The sequence below is a fragment of the Bacillus rossius genome, chromosome 16 (assembly GCF_032445375.1).
Source record: "Bacillus rossius redtenbacheri isolate Brsri chromosome 16, Brsri_v3, whole genome shotgun sequence".
NCBI lineage: Eukaryota > Metazoa > Arthropoda > Insecta > Phasmatodea > Bacillidae > Bacillus > Bacillus rossius.
The window spans coordinates 21,064,919-21,081,855 of NC_086343.1; the positions used below are offsets into that span (position 1 = coordinate 21,064,919).

The following is a 16,937-nucleotide window of genomic DNA, read 5'->3' on the forward strand; positions in this document are numbered from 1 at the left end:
CATGAACAACAAACCAGGCTGCACCATTTTCAGTCGAGAGGCAGATGAGGCCTTAGTGTCTCTTTGTGTGTTGGTGAGCATGCGCATCAAAGATGTTTGACGTGTGTGTCGCATCCCTGCGGGATAGACTGTTATACTAATTATTGTTCTTTTCCAAACATAGTTTAATCAAGAAAACACACTAAGTAACATAGGACAAATGAGAATCCGTACTTTTACGTGCAACTCTACTCATTTGGAGTAGGAGCGAGGTCAAGAGAGGGAGAAAAGAGTAGAGAGAGGAGTAAAGAGAGGCCGATGGAGGAGGAGAGGAGAGAGAAAATTGAATGAACTGCTTTTACCCATACGATGATTTACTGAAATTATTGGCAAGCTGACAGTAAATCAGGTCAGGTTAGAACATCAAAACCCCAATGCTGAAATTCAAATGAAAAACTACCCATCGGCATCCAACAAACTCACCACTTTATTTCCGGAGCAGGGAAGCCTTTCACCTGCGCACTCAGCCTCAGAGACTCCCCCGCCACAAGAGTCACATCCTCCAGCGCTTGGACGAACTGCGGTTTACGAGGGTCCGCTGCAACCAAGGGGTCGTCCATTAATCACGTGATGTTTTTATAAGCAAATTTTTAACTTTCCCCCCCTCCCCCTTAGTGATTTGTGGTGAGATTTGAGACTCCCCCCCCCCTTCCCAATAAATCACGTGTATTTTTTTGGTACAGAATATTTTTAAAAATATAGGTATAATCTGATTTAATTCTGGAAAATTAAGCACAGTGATAAAAATGTCCAGACACACATTATTAAGGTTGCAGATTTATTCTCACTGGCATAAAAATAATAAAGGAAAGGCTCATATGTGATTTACGCATGTATTCAAGCGCCAAAATCACAGTCTTTACTGGCGACTGGCAAGCCGTGGCAGGGTGGTTCATGTTGCGGCGGGCGAGGGATATTGTTGCCTGGCTACGGCGAGTCAAGGTCACGCGTCGCTTTTCGGTTTGGTAGAAATCATGAGAAAAAATAAATACACGTGATATCTCTCTACACCCCCCCTCCCCCCTCGTGATATTTCGTGATTTTTCCCGACCCCCTCCCCCGCCCTTTCGAGCCTCACGTGATTAATGGACGATCCCCAACATAGGTATTTGTGAACTTAAAATGCTATTAAGTCTCAGTCACAAGTAAATTTAAAAAAATAAAAAAAAAAACACTCTAAATACTTGGAGCCATTCTATTTATTTATTTAGCTAGCTTAAATTTTCATCAGCTTGTCTCTGAAACAAAACTTAGCATTTTTAGTGTACTAATCTTCAATGAAAAACTAGAATGTATAAAAAAAACCTATGTATTAAAATGACTAGAACATTATTAGCACACTTATAGTAGTGGCTGTTATCGCGTTGCCGACGGATGAGTGTGCATTGCAAACTCTCGTGGTGTCGAAACCACATTTTTTTCTTGAAACCGTAAGTACTGTACGTCAACCAACATTGATGCATCACTTATTGAACAACCTGAATCCCGTGATATGGATAGTGAAATTAGTTCAGAACTACTTCAAGACAGACCAACAAACATGTGTTCCAGGAGAAAATTTTTTTTTATTATAAAATGACAAAACAAAATAATCCAAGATGGACTCATACAAATTCAATGATTTAATCAGTCTGGTGAAATCTCTAGATCTGAAAATCAATGAGCTCAAATCTGAAAATCTTGTTATCAAGACTTTGTTATCAGAAATGTCTTAGCAGGACCATTTAGTCAAACATTCCAAACAAACTTAAGAGAATTCAAGATCTGAAAATGCTACATCATCAGGTAACAGTGACCTGGGTGAACTTGTGGCAACATCTGGTGACAGGGGCTTGCCCGCTGACCACATACAACTAAGACATCAACAGTTCTCGGAATAAACAAAACGTTGACGGTCAAGGTTTTACTGTGGTTCAACGCATGCGCAATATAAAACCCAACAGCAATTAAGAGCCTACAACCCTCTTAAATGAACATTAAAAAAAAAACTCTAATGAAAGTTGGAATTCGGAACACTACTAAACTTAAAACAGTAGTGAAACCAATATTCAACCCTCTTTGAAACTTCCGTAAGAGAACATGAGATTACAAATTACATCAGAAACAAACTGAATCTCCTACAAGCAAAAGTGAATAAACTTCACAACAAACATAACACAGTTTTAGAAGAATATTTTTCTATAATAAATAACTCGGGTTTTTTTGCCCAATGGTTGCCTCATTACATTACCCTTTCTATGGAAATCACATCCCGAACAACTCGCTAATGACAGTTCATCTGATGGTGGTCCTGAAAACATTAGTACTACTGACAAGCTTGCTTCAGATAACATCTCAAAAAAAAAAATTGCCGTGAGAAGTGCCCTCGACGTGAATCATACATGCCTCATCCCCAAGAGTTGAAAATAATTTATCAAAATGTTAGAGGCCTAAGAACTAAATCAACAGAATTTTTTTTTTAAAACATTGCCCATATCATATGCAACATGATGTGATTTGCCTTGCTGAAACTTGTTTTAATGATTCCAGTATCAAACCCCATTATTTTACAGATCAACATTTAATTTTCAGAACTGACAGAAATGCAGGAAGGGGTGGTGGTATTTTATTTGCAGTTAATGAACATTTATTCCCATCTGTACATCAAACCTAACACAACGATCATCCTGGAATCGAAGCAGTATCAATAAAAATGAAAATCTCTCCGAAAAAATATCTAATACTTGGCAACATCTATAACAATTAATAATAATTTTTATTTTAAGAACAGATTATCTGAAAGTCAGTTTGGTCTTATAATTGGAATGACTTTCATAAACCCAATATATACTGAAGTACTAGCTAATAGCAGTCATGTTGAAGCTTGCTACTTTGGTCTTGCTAAACCATTTTATACTTTGAAGATAAATAAATAAATAATAAATTCAGTACAGTTTCAACCTTTAAATAATTTTTAACATATATGGCTTAAATGTGTGTACCTAAGTACAAATGTACTGTCAGTTGACAATCAAAAACTCATATTGAAAAAAAAAAAAAAAAAAAAATCACTCTTTGCAGCCAGAAAAAGTCTTGCTTCCACATGAAATTAATATTTAGTATTACAGTTTACAAATAGTAAATTTGATCTGTAGAAATAAAAAATTAAGAGTTAGAATTACGTACATGGTTTGATTGCCAACTGATGATATGGATCATGGACCAATACACAAATGCATAGTATATATACACTCTCTTTTAAGATCTCAAATCAAAGATGGATGTAGTATATTCAAAGTCAAAAAACTGCATCAGTCTCTTTATAAAATCAATAGAGAAAACCACGATGAAAGACCTCATTCTGTATTTCAGCTGGCGAGGATGAAAACAACTCCATGAGTAAGAGTAAAGCTGGATTTATAAACATCACAAGAAACATAACAACGTTGTTTTAAAATATTTGTTTTCACTGTTTGAAAGTTTAACAAATGAAAAGGTGAAAACATGATGAATGTAGTCAAATAATATTGTAGCTATCCATACAAATTTTTAAAATACTTTATTTCAAATACGTATAGAAAGTGAAAAAGCAAAACCCAAATGCAAAAAGTTGAAAGTTGGCCAATGCTTTTGTAGTATTTTCTACATATTGGACAATTTATAAACAGGTATTCTAAAATGGATGCGCTTCTTTAACATTTTGCATCTTGTGTTTCCTGCACGGTTTGTAAACCTGGCCTTAGGCTTGCTCGTTGCTCCCACTCAGTTGAACAATCTTTGTTGGTTACATGGTTACAGTGGCCCTCTCAATGACGCGGGCGCCCATGTTATACAATGCACACTCGAACCCGTTCATACACTTACCCAGAACGACTTCATTATTATACATAAAAACTAGATATTTTGCTTGAAATGACTTTATGATTCGTTATTACACCCATAACTCAAGATGTCTTTTAGCACACAAACACACCCCTCCCTTTCCCCTTCCCAAAACCAAGTATTTTTCGTATCCACCACTACATGGCTATGGTTGATATGATTCAAAATCACGAACTCAACTCACACTTGATGGAAACGGAACACTTGGTCTGCAAATGTCCGTTCCTGTTGGAGGCGGTCAGGCTATAGATGCCTTGATCCTCGGGCGTCACGCCTTCTATCTGCAGTCGCGTGGTTCCGTCCGGAAGAGTCGTTATCCTCACGCGATCGCTCGCCTGAAGCTCCACTCCGTCCTTGCACCTGCAGGAATGAGTAGTGAGCATTGCACTTGCAGGAATAAGTAGCGAGTATTTCGAAAACTGGAAGAGCTCAGGGAACTGAAAAAGTGTATTCCAAAAATGGAAATCACAGGGAAATTGACAAAATGTTAGCCACCACTAAATTTGTGTGTTCTCATGTTTTAAATACACTTATAATTTGAAACTTGAGCCTCAGGCACAAAATTTAACGTAAATTTTTTTTACATGAAAATTGTGTTTTCAACTACCGTATTTACTCGTGTATAGCGCGCCCTCGTGTATAGCGTGCACCACGATTTTTGCAACAAATTCCAAAGAAAAAAAAATTGAAATTTTTTTTCCCATAAATAAATTTTACTAACATTTTGTGGTACCTGATTATTTAAATTGATGTGTGGTGATGCGTCAGGAAAATACTTAAACACTGCTGTGTAGACGGAAGATAATGAAGCGCTGTATCGTCACAACTGGTACGTGGGAGTGAGGGAGGGAGGCGTGCCGTGCTACGTTGTTAAGCTGGCGCGGAGAACTAGATGACTCACCGGTCGTTGCTGGGACGAGGAATGGAGGAAGCGAAGAAAGTGGCCCCCGGGGGGGGGGGGGGGGAGATTGTGACAACATTCTCTCTCTCTCTCTTTTTTTACTAGCTTCTGAGCTGGTTTTCTGTAAAGGGGGGAGGTCTAAAAATAAACAAGAGACCATGATGTGCGAGCTTGCGCGCACGCACGTGTGTGTGTATGTGTGTGTGTGCTGTGAGCGTGTGAGCGTGTGTGAGAAACCAGGTTGTGAGTCTGTGTGTGTGTGTGTGTGCGTGTGAAACAGAGGCCTTGTTGCTTGTGCGTATGTGTGGGGGCTGGCCAGAAACGTCACCCGTCACCCGGCAGTTTACGACTTCCACTCCTCCCCGCCCCCCCCCCCCCCCCTCAAATTTTATTTTTCCGTGTATAGCGCACATCCTTATTTTTTTCCTTTACTTGAGGGGAAAAAAGGGCGCGCTATACACGAGTATATACGGTACATTTCCTGACGCGATTCACACGTAGTTTCCACACCCGCCACTAGAATTTGTTGCAGGAGCAGCTACGTTGACTATTGGATCATTTTTGATTAGCAGACCAAAATTTTAAACTACATAATGAAATGTCTCCATAAAAACTAAAAAGACTTGAAAAAAAATTAAACCCCGGCTTTGGACCTGATTTTTGACAAGGAATTTTATCAAACCACTGCTCATCTTGTCAAAATTCATTAAACAAATTAATGTTATAAAGTTTCCCCTTTTGCTTTGTGAACTTTGGTATTCACCATCGGTCACAGATGGCAGCACCGTGTTTACACATTTTTGTTCCCTGTAACTTCCGTTCCATTAACAAAATTACTTCTACCAAATGCTGTGTACCAAAGACTAAGATGATTACACATAAAAAGATAATTTACATGACAAAACAACAAACTGGTAACACAAAACAATTTCACTGTTTCGTTTACTGTTCTTTGGTACAGAAAGTTATAAAATAAATACTGCTCATTGGTAAGTCCTGTGGTTGCTTGAAACACACGGTACAAGCCAAAGGACCACATCCATGAAACTATGATGAAGTTACTCTATCATTGTTGTGGGCTGTTACCAAAGACTGCGGCCAAAATTTCTAAATAAAAGTTCTGTAAAACAAAAAAAGGTTAGATGTACACTGTATAACCGTGACCACAGCCGCAAAATTCCCTGCCTCTACATTCCTTCGTTGATTCTGAGCCAATGCCCGACACGTGACCTCTGGGAACGTCGTACAGACGCTGACTGACTCCACGAACTGCCTTTGTCCTCCGAAAATGCCAAAAGGCGCTCATGCGACGTAACTTACAACCAATCATGAAAATGCACATAAAATTATTATAAGCCAATACTGGCGCATGGGAACCACATCCCAACAAAACGCACGAGTCTTTCCCACACACGAACAATATCCGTCACTCTCTCTAGTTCTTATGTGACTTGCATAACTATTTTCATCAGCCTACTTTCAGACATAGAACCGTAGCAAATACTGGAAAAGAAAATAACGTGAACACGCACAAAAGTGAGGAAATATTCTAAAAAAAATAACATCAAACATAAACTATGTTCATAAAACACGTTGCAACTGCGCAAATACATCTGAAAAGAATAAACAGCTGTATGAATAAACCCTGTATCATTTCTGATCATAAGATTGTAATATATATTTAAAGAAAGCATTTACAAAGTGGGGAGGGAAGTAGACTGGGTTGCTACAGGGCGCATCATTCTTCACCCGTCACTCTCGCCTTTGAATATATATACTGTATAGAAGTCGCCAGCCCAGGTTAAAATTTCTAGTACGGTTTGAGGTAGTTGGTTAATTCACCGCCGCAATCGCCACCATCTCTAGGGCATCGACTTGTGGTGGTCCCTAGCAGACAAGTGTCTTAACTCTTCAGATACCCCTTCCCCCTCCAGTTGAACGACCTTGAGCTGCAGTGAATGTTGGGGTTGGGGGGGTGCGGGGGAATGACAAGCGGGCGACAGTGCTGCGCTCTTAACGTGCAAATAACAACCTGAGACGACACAGGGCGTTACGGCAGCACCCTGCAGCGGTGAAGTTCCCGAGCTGCTCATCATGCGCTCCTGAAAAAACATAGAGTAGATCCTATCCACTCGCGACTTCTGTACAGTACATATACAGGGTGTCTACTGAGTTACAAAAACAAAAATTAGTGACTTTTTCTTGACTTTTTCATGACGATTTCTACTGAAGTGTGACCACGAAACTTGTCAAAATGGTATAATTTTTAAATGTTATACATAAAAAAAAAATAAAAAAAATTGAACGTTTGCTTTTCTTTATCAAAATGTATAGGCCTAAGTGCTGGAAAAAAGACATAAGTTAAGCCTACATACACACAAAACTAATTGCATACACTTAAGATACTTGCAAAACACTCTTATTGACTGATTTCTCTGTATTCCGTGAAGAACAAGTATTTACACTGAAAAATCCTGAGAGTATTTACACTAAAAAACTGTAAAGTATGAAACTAAATTTCTAATTAGTTGACATGTTTTTCAGCTTCTTCTTCTCAATGTCAATTTCCTTCTGGAGTGCAGAAGCTTCTTCCTCAGCCTCCAAGAGAAGTTTTCTCTTCCTGACTTCTAATTTTGCAAGCGTTTCCATGGCAGTTTTTACCTTGTTAGCCTCTTGTTTTCCTTTTGAATTCTTTTTTTCAAGGGCTTCCTTCCTCTTGAACCTTGCACGCCTAGCTGCTTGGATCATTCCATTGCATATTTCAATATTATTTATTCCACCCACTGCCTGCACAGCTGAATAAATGCTACGTTGAGAAATAAGAGAGTTCATTCATATTCTCAACCAAACACTCTTTATTGATCGAAAATCCCCTCTCAACTGCACTGTTACCATGAAATAATGTAAATATAATTGTGCAAAATGACAACAATGCCTGGTTAGCTTTAGAATCTGTGAGGATGTCAAAGAGGAAAGAATCCAACCTGTGTGAACTTATGTCAAAAGTCTTCAACTTTTCTTGAACAGCAGATGCTCACAGATGCCAAGATAATTTCTTTTAACCAGGTCTGCTTCAATGTTGGAGACATGATTTTTTGAAGTTAGTTCATCAAGGGCAATTGTGACATATTGTACCCTTAATGTGTCATTCAACATTACTGTTGGTGAAAGGCAAGCAGCTCCTTTTACCATACTCTTACGTAATGGAGACTTTGGTCCAGTCAATTTCATGTACATTTCAAGTAAAAAGCTTCTACAATCTCTTCTAAATAGTTGCACATTGAGTTCTTTTACATTCTTACAACTGTTTTTCGCACCGAATCCTATGTCCACATTTTGTGTAGATGACAAGTTATTTTTCACCTCAATTGCAAGTAGCTGTTTTGTGTTCTTCACAGAACTCATTACATCCCTTTTCACAAACCGGCTTGCAATGCTGCGTGCCACTGAATACAGTTCTACATACAGAAATGGCAACATTGGATTGTCACTCTGGAAGCTTATCAAGTATGGCTCAACTTCTTTTACCACTGATTGCAAGAAAAAAAGTTTTGCTTCAAGAAAACTGTCTTTAAGAAAATATTCAACAACACTGAAGTTCTTTGTTTCTGGTCGTTTGGGCTGAACAAAAGCTACATATTTTTTCAAATGTGGGATCATCTTTAAAGCCCTTTCAATGACTTTCGAGTTTTCCACCCATCTGATAGAACACATTTTCAGAGGAAACTCGGTGGACCCACTTGATTTAGAGTAGTCTGCTCTTCTGGATGGAAAATCTTTAAAAAGGTAGTATAGTGCACGCAGGAAATTATTTATTTGCCACTCACATTTATTGTGGCCTGTCTTGTAAGCCCCATGAACTGTGTGAAGAGAGCAAGTTCCAACATCAATCAGTTTCTTATCTTCTTCGTTGTCCGCAGATTTTTCCATTATGTAGTTGAAGTCCTTCAGAAACTTGACGTTCACATTTGGCCCATCTAGGGCTATCTGCAAAACATTTTTCAGAGGCAAACCAAAATCATGCATTCCTGAAGTGAAAGACTCAAGAAGATCAGCTGCAGTGGCATGCCCTAGAAACACGGAGTTCAGGTAGCGAGTTGAAACCATGTTTAAACTACTGTCCCAGAAACGAACAATTATATCCATCTGTCCTTTTTGCGCAATACGATTCAGACTCTCGTCCAGCGAAACTGCAAAAAATGTACACTTCTGTAAAGTATTGGCAAGTTTTTCTTGAAAAAAAGGGCCAAGGCCAAAGGTTGTCACATAACCAATTTTATCCTTCTGCATTTTGAATTTTTGTGCTATAACACTGTCGGGGAACATTATGGGGAACAAATCACTAGTAGCGCAATAACCTCTGTCAGATGTGTGTGTCATTACCTTATTAAGTGACCACAATATTTCTGCTTTCCACACGTTTTCATCAACAAAATATTTATTTAAAGAACCTGGGAAATGTTGTGACTTTGAATTTGAAGGAGTTGCACATTCAGTAAATAATTTATCAATAGCAGTCACGGTTCCTGAACTACTTGAAGTGGAAGGTGTAATATCTTTTTCCTGACCCAAATGTGTGAGCTTATCAACCTTCAAAAAACTTAGTGTTGATTGTTTGCTTTGTAGTATGGCAGAAGACAGCTCCAGATGTTTTTTTCCTGCTTCATGAACCTTCACAGATGACAAACCACTGTGACTTACATCAAACTTCGATTTACAGAATGTGCAAAATGCCTTGTACTTGTCATCTTTAACAGGACGCAACCACTTTGAAAATCTATCATTTTCATCTGAGAGACAATATTCTTTAAAAGAACATTTGCCAGGCATTTTCTTTTTCTTAATTACTTTTCATTCAATTAACATTGGAAAAAAAATATTAGCATGTAGCTGCAGTAAAAGCATTCAAATATATACAAAGTTAACAAATGAAGGTTAGTTTGAAACTTAATTGAATAAAATTAATTATATCTGCTTTCCCGCATGCCAATTTTTCGTCGCACTTTAAGCGCTAAAACACGTTAACATTTGTTGGCAAACGTTTTCAGCACATTATATCATAGAAAATATTACAACTCCATTCAGTAGCACTTCAACCTCTTCGAAAATGATTTCAGTTGGAAAATAAAATGTGGCGGCAATTAAGCGATTTTGTGTTTAGTAATTTGTAAGCATAGTCGTTAACAAAACCAAAACACGAAAATACATCACACACTTTGTGCACAAATTTTTGGCTTTCTTTTATCCTAGCCAAACATAAATTTACGTTTCGTACACACAAGCAAGCAGTAAATAAACGCTATAAGTTTGATTATGAACGCACGCCATTTGGCTAACAACTTATCTATATGGACGCGGGTCGCGCGCATTGACGCCTTGAGAGCTACAATTGATTATGTGCGATCGTTGTGTGCTCTGAAGAGTAAGAGTGAAACTGACTACGCCGTGGCCGCCACGAAACGAATGCAACCATTTTTTTAAGCGTGAAAGGTACGCGAATTGAATAAATTATGTATTCACAGCATTCTGATGGACTTTTTTTTTTTTTTTTTAAATAATGAAGAGCAAATCGCTATTATTAAAATTTTCTCTGCAGTCTATGTGAAAATTATGATGTTGCACGTAGGAGAATAGAAGCTGTAAGCAACATTTTGAAAGGGATTTTAAAGAAAATGTCTTAGGGCAAAAATGGCGGAACTGGTCTAGTTAAACACGGGAAAATGTATTGTGTGGGAACATCTTAAGCAATGATTTTCCTGAAAATGCAAGCTGCCAAAAGCACAAAAAATATGGAAAATACAAGATCAGTGCACAAGAAATACACATTAGCCTTATAATTAATTTTTTCTTGACTTTTACCAAAATATACTTAAAAATGGTGACTTTTTCAGGACTTTCGTGACCTTTTACAACATTCGTAACTTTTTCGTGACTTTCGTGACTTTCGTGACCTAGTAGACATCCTGATATATATTCAAAGCTCTCGCCAAGGTTAGCGGCGTCACCACCCGCGACTCACCACTTGACGGTGGGCACGGGGCTGCCGTCCAGCTTCATCTTGAGGTCCAGGGCGTCTCCCTCCTCCAGGTCCACCACGCGATCGAAGGCCCGGCCGAAGGAGGGCGGGATCTGCGCGAGCGTGAGCTTGGCCGAGCTCTCAGCCTTGCCCACTATGTTCGACGTCTCCACCGTGTACTGCGGGCAAGCCAATCCGCTGTCCTAGGGGTCTCGGAGTACAACAAAAATTTTTAATTCAAATTTCAACAAGTCAACATCCGACTTCTCATTTCGAATCAAATAATATTTTGACGTGTAACACCTTAGGTCTCGGTACACAGCACACAGTAGAAGTACATAATTTCATGACTGGAATGGAAGTTGCATCGAATGGAAATGTTACAACCACGGTGCTGCCAACTGTGGAGGATGGCGCGAACCGAAGTTCACAAAGCCGTAGGGAAACTTTACAGCATTAACCGTTTAATGAATTTTAACAAGACTGCCAGTATTTTAATATAATTCCTTGTAGAAAATTTAAGTCCAAAGCAGGGGTTTAGAATTTTTTTTTTTTCAAGTCTTTTTTCTTTTATCGGAGTTGTTTCATTATATAGTTTAAAATTTCTGTCTGCTAATTGAATGATTCAATAGTCGACATAGCTGTTCTGGCAATAATTTGCATTCAGAAATTTAGTTGAAAACATCAATTTTGTATATTTAACACACACTGCATTATTTTAAAGAATTTAGTGTCTGAGTTTTGTATTATAAGAGTATTTGCAACATGAGAACACATAAATTTGCTCGTTACTGAGGTAGATGTTACATATCACTGGCAAGCACTAAAAGACATGCTCAATTTTTTAAAAATTATTATAACAAATAGTCACTATAATAGCCTACTGAAATTTTGAATTATTACCTGTCTCAGCTGTCCATAACTTCGGACCATACACCCTCACTATTCATGAAATATGCTATGGTCTATATTATTCAATTTTAATATCATGAACATCATTCAGTTACATCTAAAGAAGCACAACACCAGAAATCAAAGTTTCTCTCAAGAGTAAAAAAAGTCTTCATAAATATAAAACTTATATCATGCTACTGAATGTCAAGTAAAACATTTGAGTACAAAAAAAAGTTCACTAACTTACAAATTAATTTGAATTTAATTTAATACATATTCATAATTTGTGAATAATTATATACTTGATTTGAATGCAGGGTTGCTACACATTTTTGAATATGAAATCCCTGACTTTTCTTGATTTTTCAGTCATAAGGTAAATTTTTCAGACCATTACATATGTTTGTAATTGTACTTGTTAACTTATTTGGAAAGTTCATAAACAGCATATTTTAAGTAAGACTATCTGATAATTTGTATAAGAGATGTCTTTCAGAAAGTTAAGATCTCTTAGCATTAGTTAGCCTGAGTACTCTATTTAATGATTGTTTTAACTATATGAATTTATATTTCACGTAGAATAAATAAACTGTCAAAAATGTACCAAAACACGAATTTTTAATATTCATATGTGTAGGCCCACAATATATTGAAAAAATACACAGTTATAAAAAGATTAAATTTAAAAAATACATTTCAGAAAAGTAATGGTAAAGTTGCTATTTTGCAAGTTTAAAATAGCTAAGATATAAAATTTTCGTAAAATATTCAGTATTTTTGACATTTCAGATTTCTGATGACAAGTCTATACACACAATAAAAATAAAAATTTGAAATAAGTAAATCATCGTTCACAACATTTAAAGGCTGTTGCTTGGTAATAGAACAGATTTCATCTTCTAATAGTTGGGCATCCTACTAAAATTCTTCTAAAAATTTTTGTTTCTTTACTGACAATACTTTAACCATTTCTGATTATAGTTAAGACTATAATCACAGCATGCCATCGAAGTTAAAGAAATTTTTCTATCTATTACTCACATTGATTAGTCTAAATCACCAAAGTATCGGTCTCAATGTACATCACAGCAAGATCAGTGCCTATCGATTAGTCGAAATCACAGGACAAACGATGAGGTCTATTCTGGTTTGTTAAATGCCATCCAATCTATCATGTTTGTGACGTGACAGAGTTAAAAATTACATGAGAAAACAAACATGTTTTCTTCAACAATTTGAAACATTTATATTTTAACAGCATGGGAGAAAAAGTGTGTTGTTTCATAAGTATGTATAGTAATTCCAGAAATATTTTTGATTTCCCTGACTTTTCCTGACCGTAGCAACCCTGTGAATGAATCTGAAAACAGGACTCACAACAGGACACCAGCAAAATGCCAGTGACACACAATCCACAAGTCAACATTTGTGTTGCGGGGTTTGTATCACTGGGAGAAACTTTCACTCAATATTTGTACCACACATGTATCATATCAAAATACAGATAAATTAATACAGCTACTAAATGTCTAGTTTCATCAGATGTAAATAACTATTTATACTGATTATCAAACAGCAAAACATTTAACAATCAAAAACATTAAAAAATTGTTTTATAAAAATTTAAAATTTCAAAAATACGGTTTCGAGAAAAGTTACTTTCTTATTCCATAACTTCAAACTAAAACACTAAATGGTGTTCAATTTAAAATTTGGAACCAACATCAAGATGATTTAATAATAATTGCAGTTTGAATCATTTTTGTCAGTGGACTGTATTTGGCCCAATATGTACAGTGGAATCTCATCACAAAGTACCAGAAAAAAACTCATAGATTTAGTACGTACTCATGAAAGACCAGTGAAATCTACCCTAATTACAATGTACCTGAAACACTCATTGCTGGTTTAAGCTGGTTTTCAAGGGAGAAACCTCAACCAGACAAACAAGCAATGGCTCATGACCAAGATATTATGTTGAATTACCTTCCCTTTCAAGACTGATTCAAAGATCGTAAACTACATAAAGTTTTCTCACCTTGCCTTCGTCTGATTCCTGGAAATGCTTGATCAGCAAATGACTGGACTCCAGTACCTCTGAGCCCGCCTCGATCGTGATGCGGTCCCCTGTTCTTAGTTCTCTACCATCCTTGAACCTGAACACATCACAGAAAGAAACAAGTATTATACAATATAGAAGAATAGTGACATGCACTAGGGTCACTCAATGAACTAACAGGTCCGAATTTTACAATTTTTTTTTGTTATAAGTAATAGACGCTAATTTGGTGTTGGTTTAGCAACTAAACGTCAATCCAAATAACTGACAGGTTTTAAGACTTCTATTGTTCTGTAGAAATCAGAGACGATAAGTAAAATTTATTACTTGCAGAAGTCCATAAGCACTGTGGGACAATTAAAATTAACGTTTATGATATATTTATTTATTTATTTATTTAAATTGTGACATGTCTACCAACAGCTAAGGCCATAGTGGTAGACACCATACATATATACAAAGAGGTTACAAAGACACATGGACAAACAAATACAAACTGGAGAACAATAATAAAAAAAAAACATAAAGAAACATAAATATATAATACAAATATCACGGAAACTAAAATACAATGAAGTCAAAAAATATAATAACATATTAGAAGTTAGATAAGATGTTCTTGAGGCAAATTTTTTTGTTGGTTTGATCAAAATGATTAACAAGTTTGTTGTAATTAGAAATCAATCTATATAATAGATCATTCCTTTTATTGAAAGTACATAAAAAAGGTGGTTTGCGACAATTAAAGGAAGAAATTTTAATACCGGTTGATTCTAGGACATAAGGACAATTAAGGTAATTATAATAACAATTATGAATAAATAGAGCATCAAGAACATTTCTTCTATCCTTAAGTGAACCTAGAAGACTATTTAAGTTGATTGAACTATTGGTTTTTTGTATTATATAGTGGCCGAGTTTCATTTGAATTTTGTCCAATTTCCCAATGTCAGTTAAATTTAAATTATTCCAAATAATAGAGCCATATTCAAGTTTAGATCTGATTAAAGACATAAATAAGGATAATATTGAATCAATATTAGTAGAATGAAAGGTGATGTACTTGATGAGACCAAGAATTCTATTAGAGTGACAAATAAGTGAATCAGTATGTAAATGAAAGAATAATTTGGAATCCAAAAGTACGCCAAGATCTTTAACATGTTTAGTTTTTAGTATGGGAGAATTGTCATGGTTGTACCTATAACAGATAGGATAGTATTTTCTAGTAAATGATATAATGGTAGTTTTATCTTTATTAAGCTGTACCAAATTTGTGTTGCACCAATTTGCCACTGCAGAGATATCGGATTGAAGAAGATAGCAATCATGATAAGAAGATATTTTGCGATATATCTTTAAATCATCAGCGAATAGAGTCCCAGTAGAGTAATTAAGTTGATGAATGATGTCATTAATGAAAATATTAAATAATAGGGGAGAAAGGGAACCACCTTGAGGAACACCAGAAGGTGCAGTATATAGAGTTGATTTTATATTCTTTATTGCAACAAAGAAATTTCTGTTTGTTAAATAGCTAGTTAGCCAATTTATGTATTTGTCACTTAGTCCAAAAGAAGAGCATTTAGAAAGAAGAATTTGATGATTTACAGTATCAAAAGCTTTGGCCAAGTCAAAGTAGCAAGCATCAACTTGACCACGAGTGATAACTTCAGAGTAAATTGGATTTAAGAATGAAACTAAATTCGTTGTGGTGGTTTTTCCAATTCTAAAACCATGTTGAGCCTCAGTGAAACAAGTTTTTAGATTAAAATTAAGATGTTTACATATAATTTTATCGAAAATTTTAGCAAACCCATTCAATAGTGAGATTGGTCTATAATTAGAAACATCAAGCTTGTTACCCTTCTTATGGATAGTAATAACCTTGGCAGTTTTCCATTTAGTGGGATAAATACCACTAGAGATACTAATATTAAAAATATGTTGAAGAATAGGTGCAAGAATAAATGCACAACCTTTAATTATAAAATTGGGAATATTGTCAGGACCAGTTGAGAGAGAGGACTTTAAGGATTTTATACTCCAAATAACAAGACTTTCAGAAATGAGTAACATGGGTATGAAATGGTTATTTGAGGAGAAGGTAGATGAATAATTAATTTTGGTAGGAGTTAAATAGACACTAGCAAAATAGTCTGCAAAGCAGTTGGCCATCAGCAAAGAATCATTAGTTACAGAGTCATTAATTTTACGTGATAATTGTTGATCATAGCCTTTCCTCATAATCCTAACATAATTCCAGAATTTTTTTGGGTTATGTTTAATTTTATTATTTATATTTTCTAACCAATATTTTTTGTCTCTAATTAACAGTTTTTTTACCTCTTTCCTAAAATGTGCAAACATTGAATAGTAATGAGGGTTCAAATTTCTTTTATATAATTTATGATAATGTTTTTTTAATTTTAATAATTTTATGAGTTGTTTAGAATACCAAAAAGGAAACCTGGATTTACAATTTACAGAAGTCGGAATATACGTATTCATGAGTTCATGCATAATGGATGTTAAGTGATCCACCATAGTATTTACGTCATAAGTATTATTATAAATAACAGACCAATCATGATTTTTCAATGCAGTGAATAGGCCAAGATAATCACCCTTTTTATAATTTAAAAACAATGCAGAATCACTTTGAACATTAGATACTATTTCCAATTTGAAGTTTACAGAAAGTGCTGGATGATAAACATCTTCTTTAACAAGATAATCAAGAGTGTTATTTATAGTACATAGATCTAAGTTAGTGAAACAAAGATCCAGTAGACGAGTAGGAGGTTGAGTATAGTTAAACTGATTCAAACCCAAAGTGGTTACAAAACTGATTAACGCAAATGCTTTAGATTTTATAGAATTTTGAGTAATATTTGAAGTGTGAAAGTGAGACCAATCAACTCCAGGTACATTAAAGTCTCCTAAGAGTAAAATGTCATCATAGAAATTTTTAAATTTTTCCTCCAGATGTGTAAAATAAAGAGCATAAGTTTCTGGAGTAAGTTGAGGTGGTAAATAAATATTACCAAGTGTTAAATATTTTTTATGATTGGTTCTAATTTTAATCCAAATGGCTTCTATTCCCAAATGGTCGTATTCTTGAGTAATAAATACATTTTTGAATTTATTTTTATTTACTGCAATTA

General features: G+C 35.6%; 1 protein-coding gene across 1 annotated transcript in view; it reads right to left on the reverse strand.

Moving 5' to 3' along the window:
* Window positions 1–16,937, reverse strand: part of LOC134540443 (obscurin-like) — a 115,718-nt gene that overhangs the window by 15,661 nt on the left and 83,120 nt on the right. The window contains exons 20-23 of the mRNA XM_063383194.1: window positions 13,750–13,867; window positions 10,821–10,996; window positions 4,085–4,260; window positions 463–577 (exon numbers count right to left, since the gene is read on the reverse strand). Coding sequence (XP_063239264.1) covers window positions 463–577; window positions 4,085–4,260; window positions 10,821–10,996; window positions 13,750–13,867 — 585 coding nt within the window. The remainder of the gene's footprint in view (window positions 1–462; window positions 578–4,084; window positions 4,261–10,820; window positions 10,997–13,749; window positions 13,868–16,937) is intronic.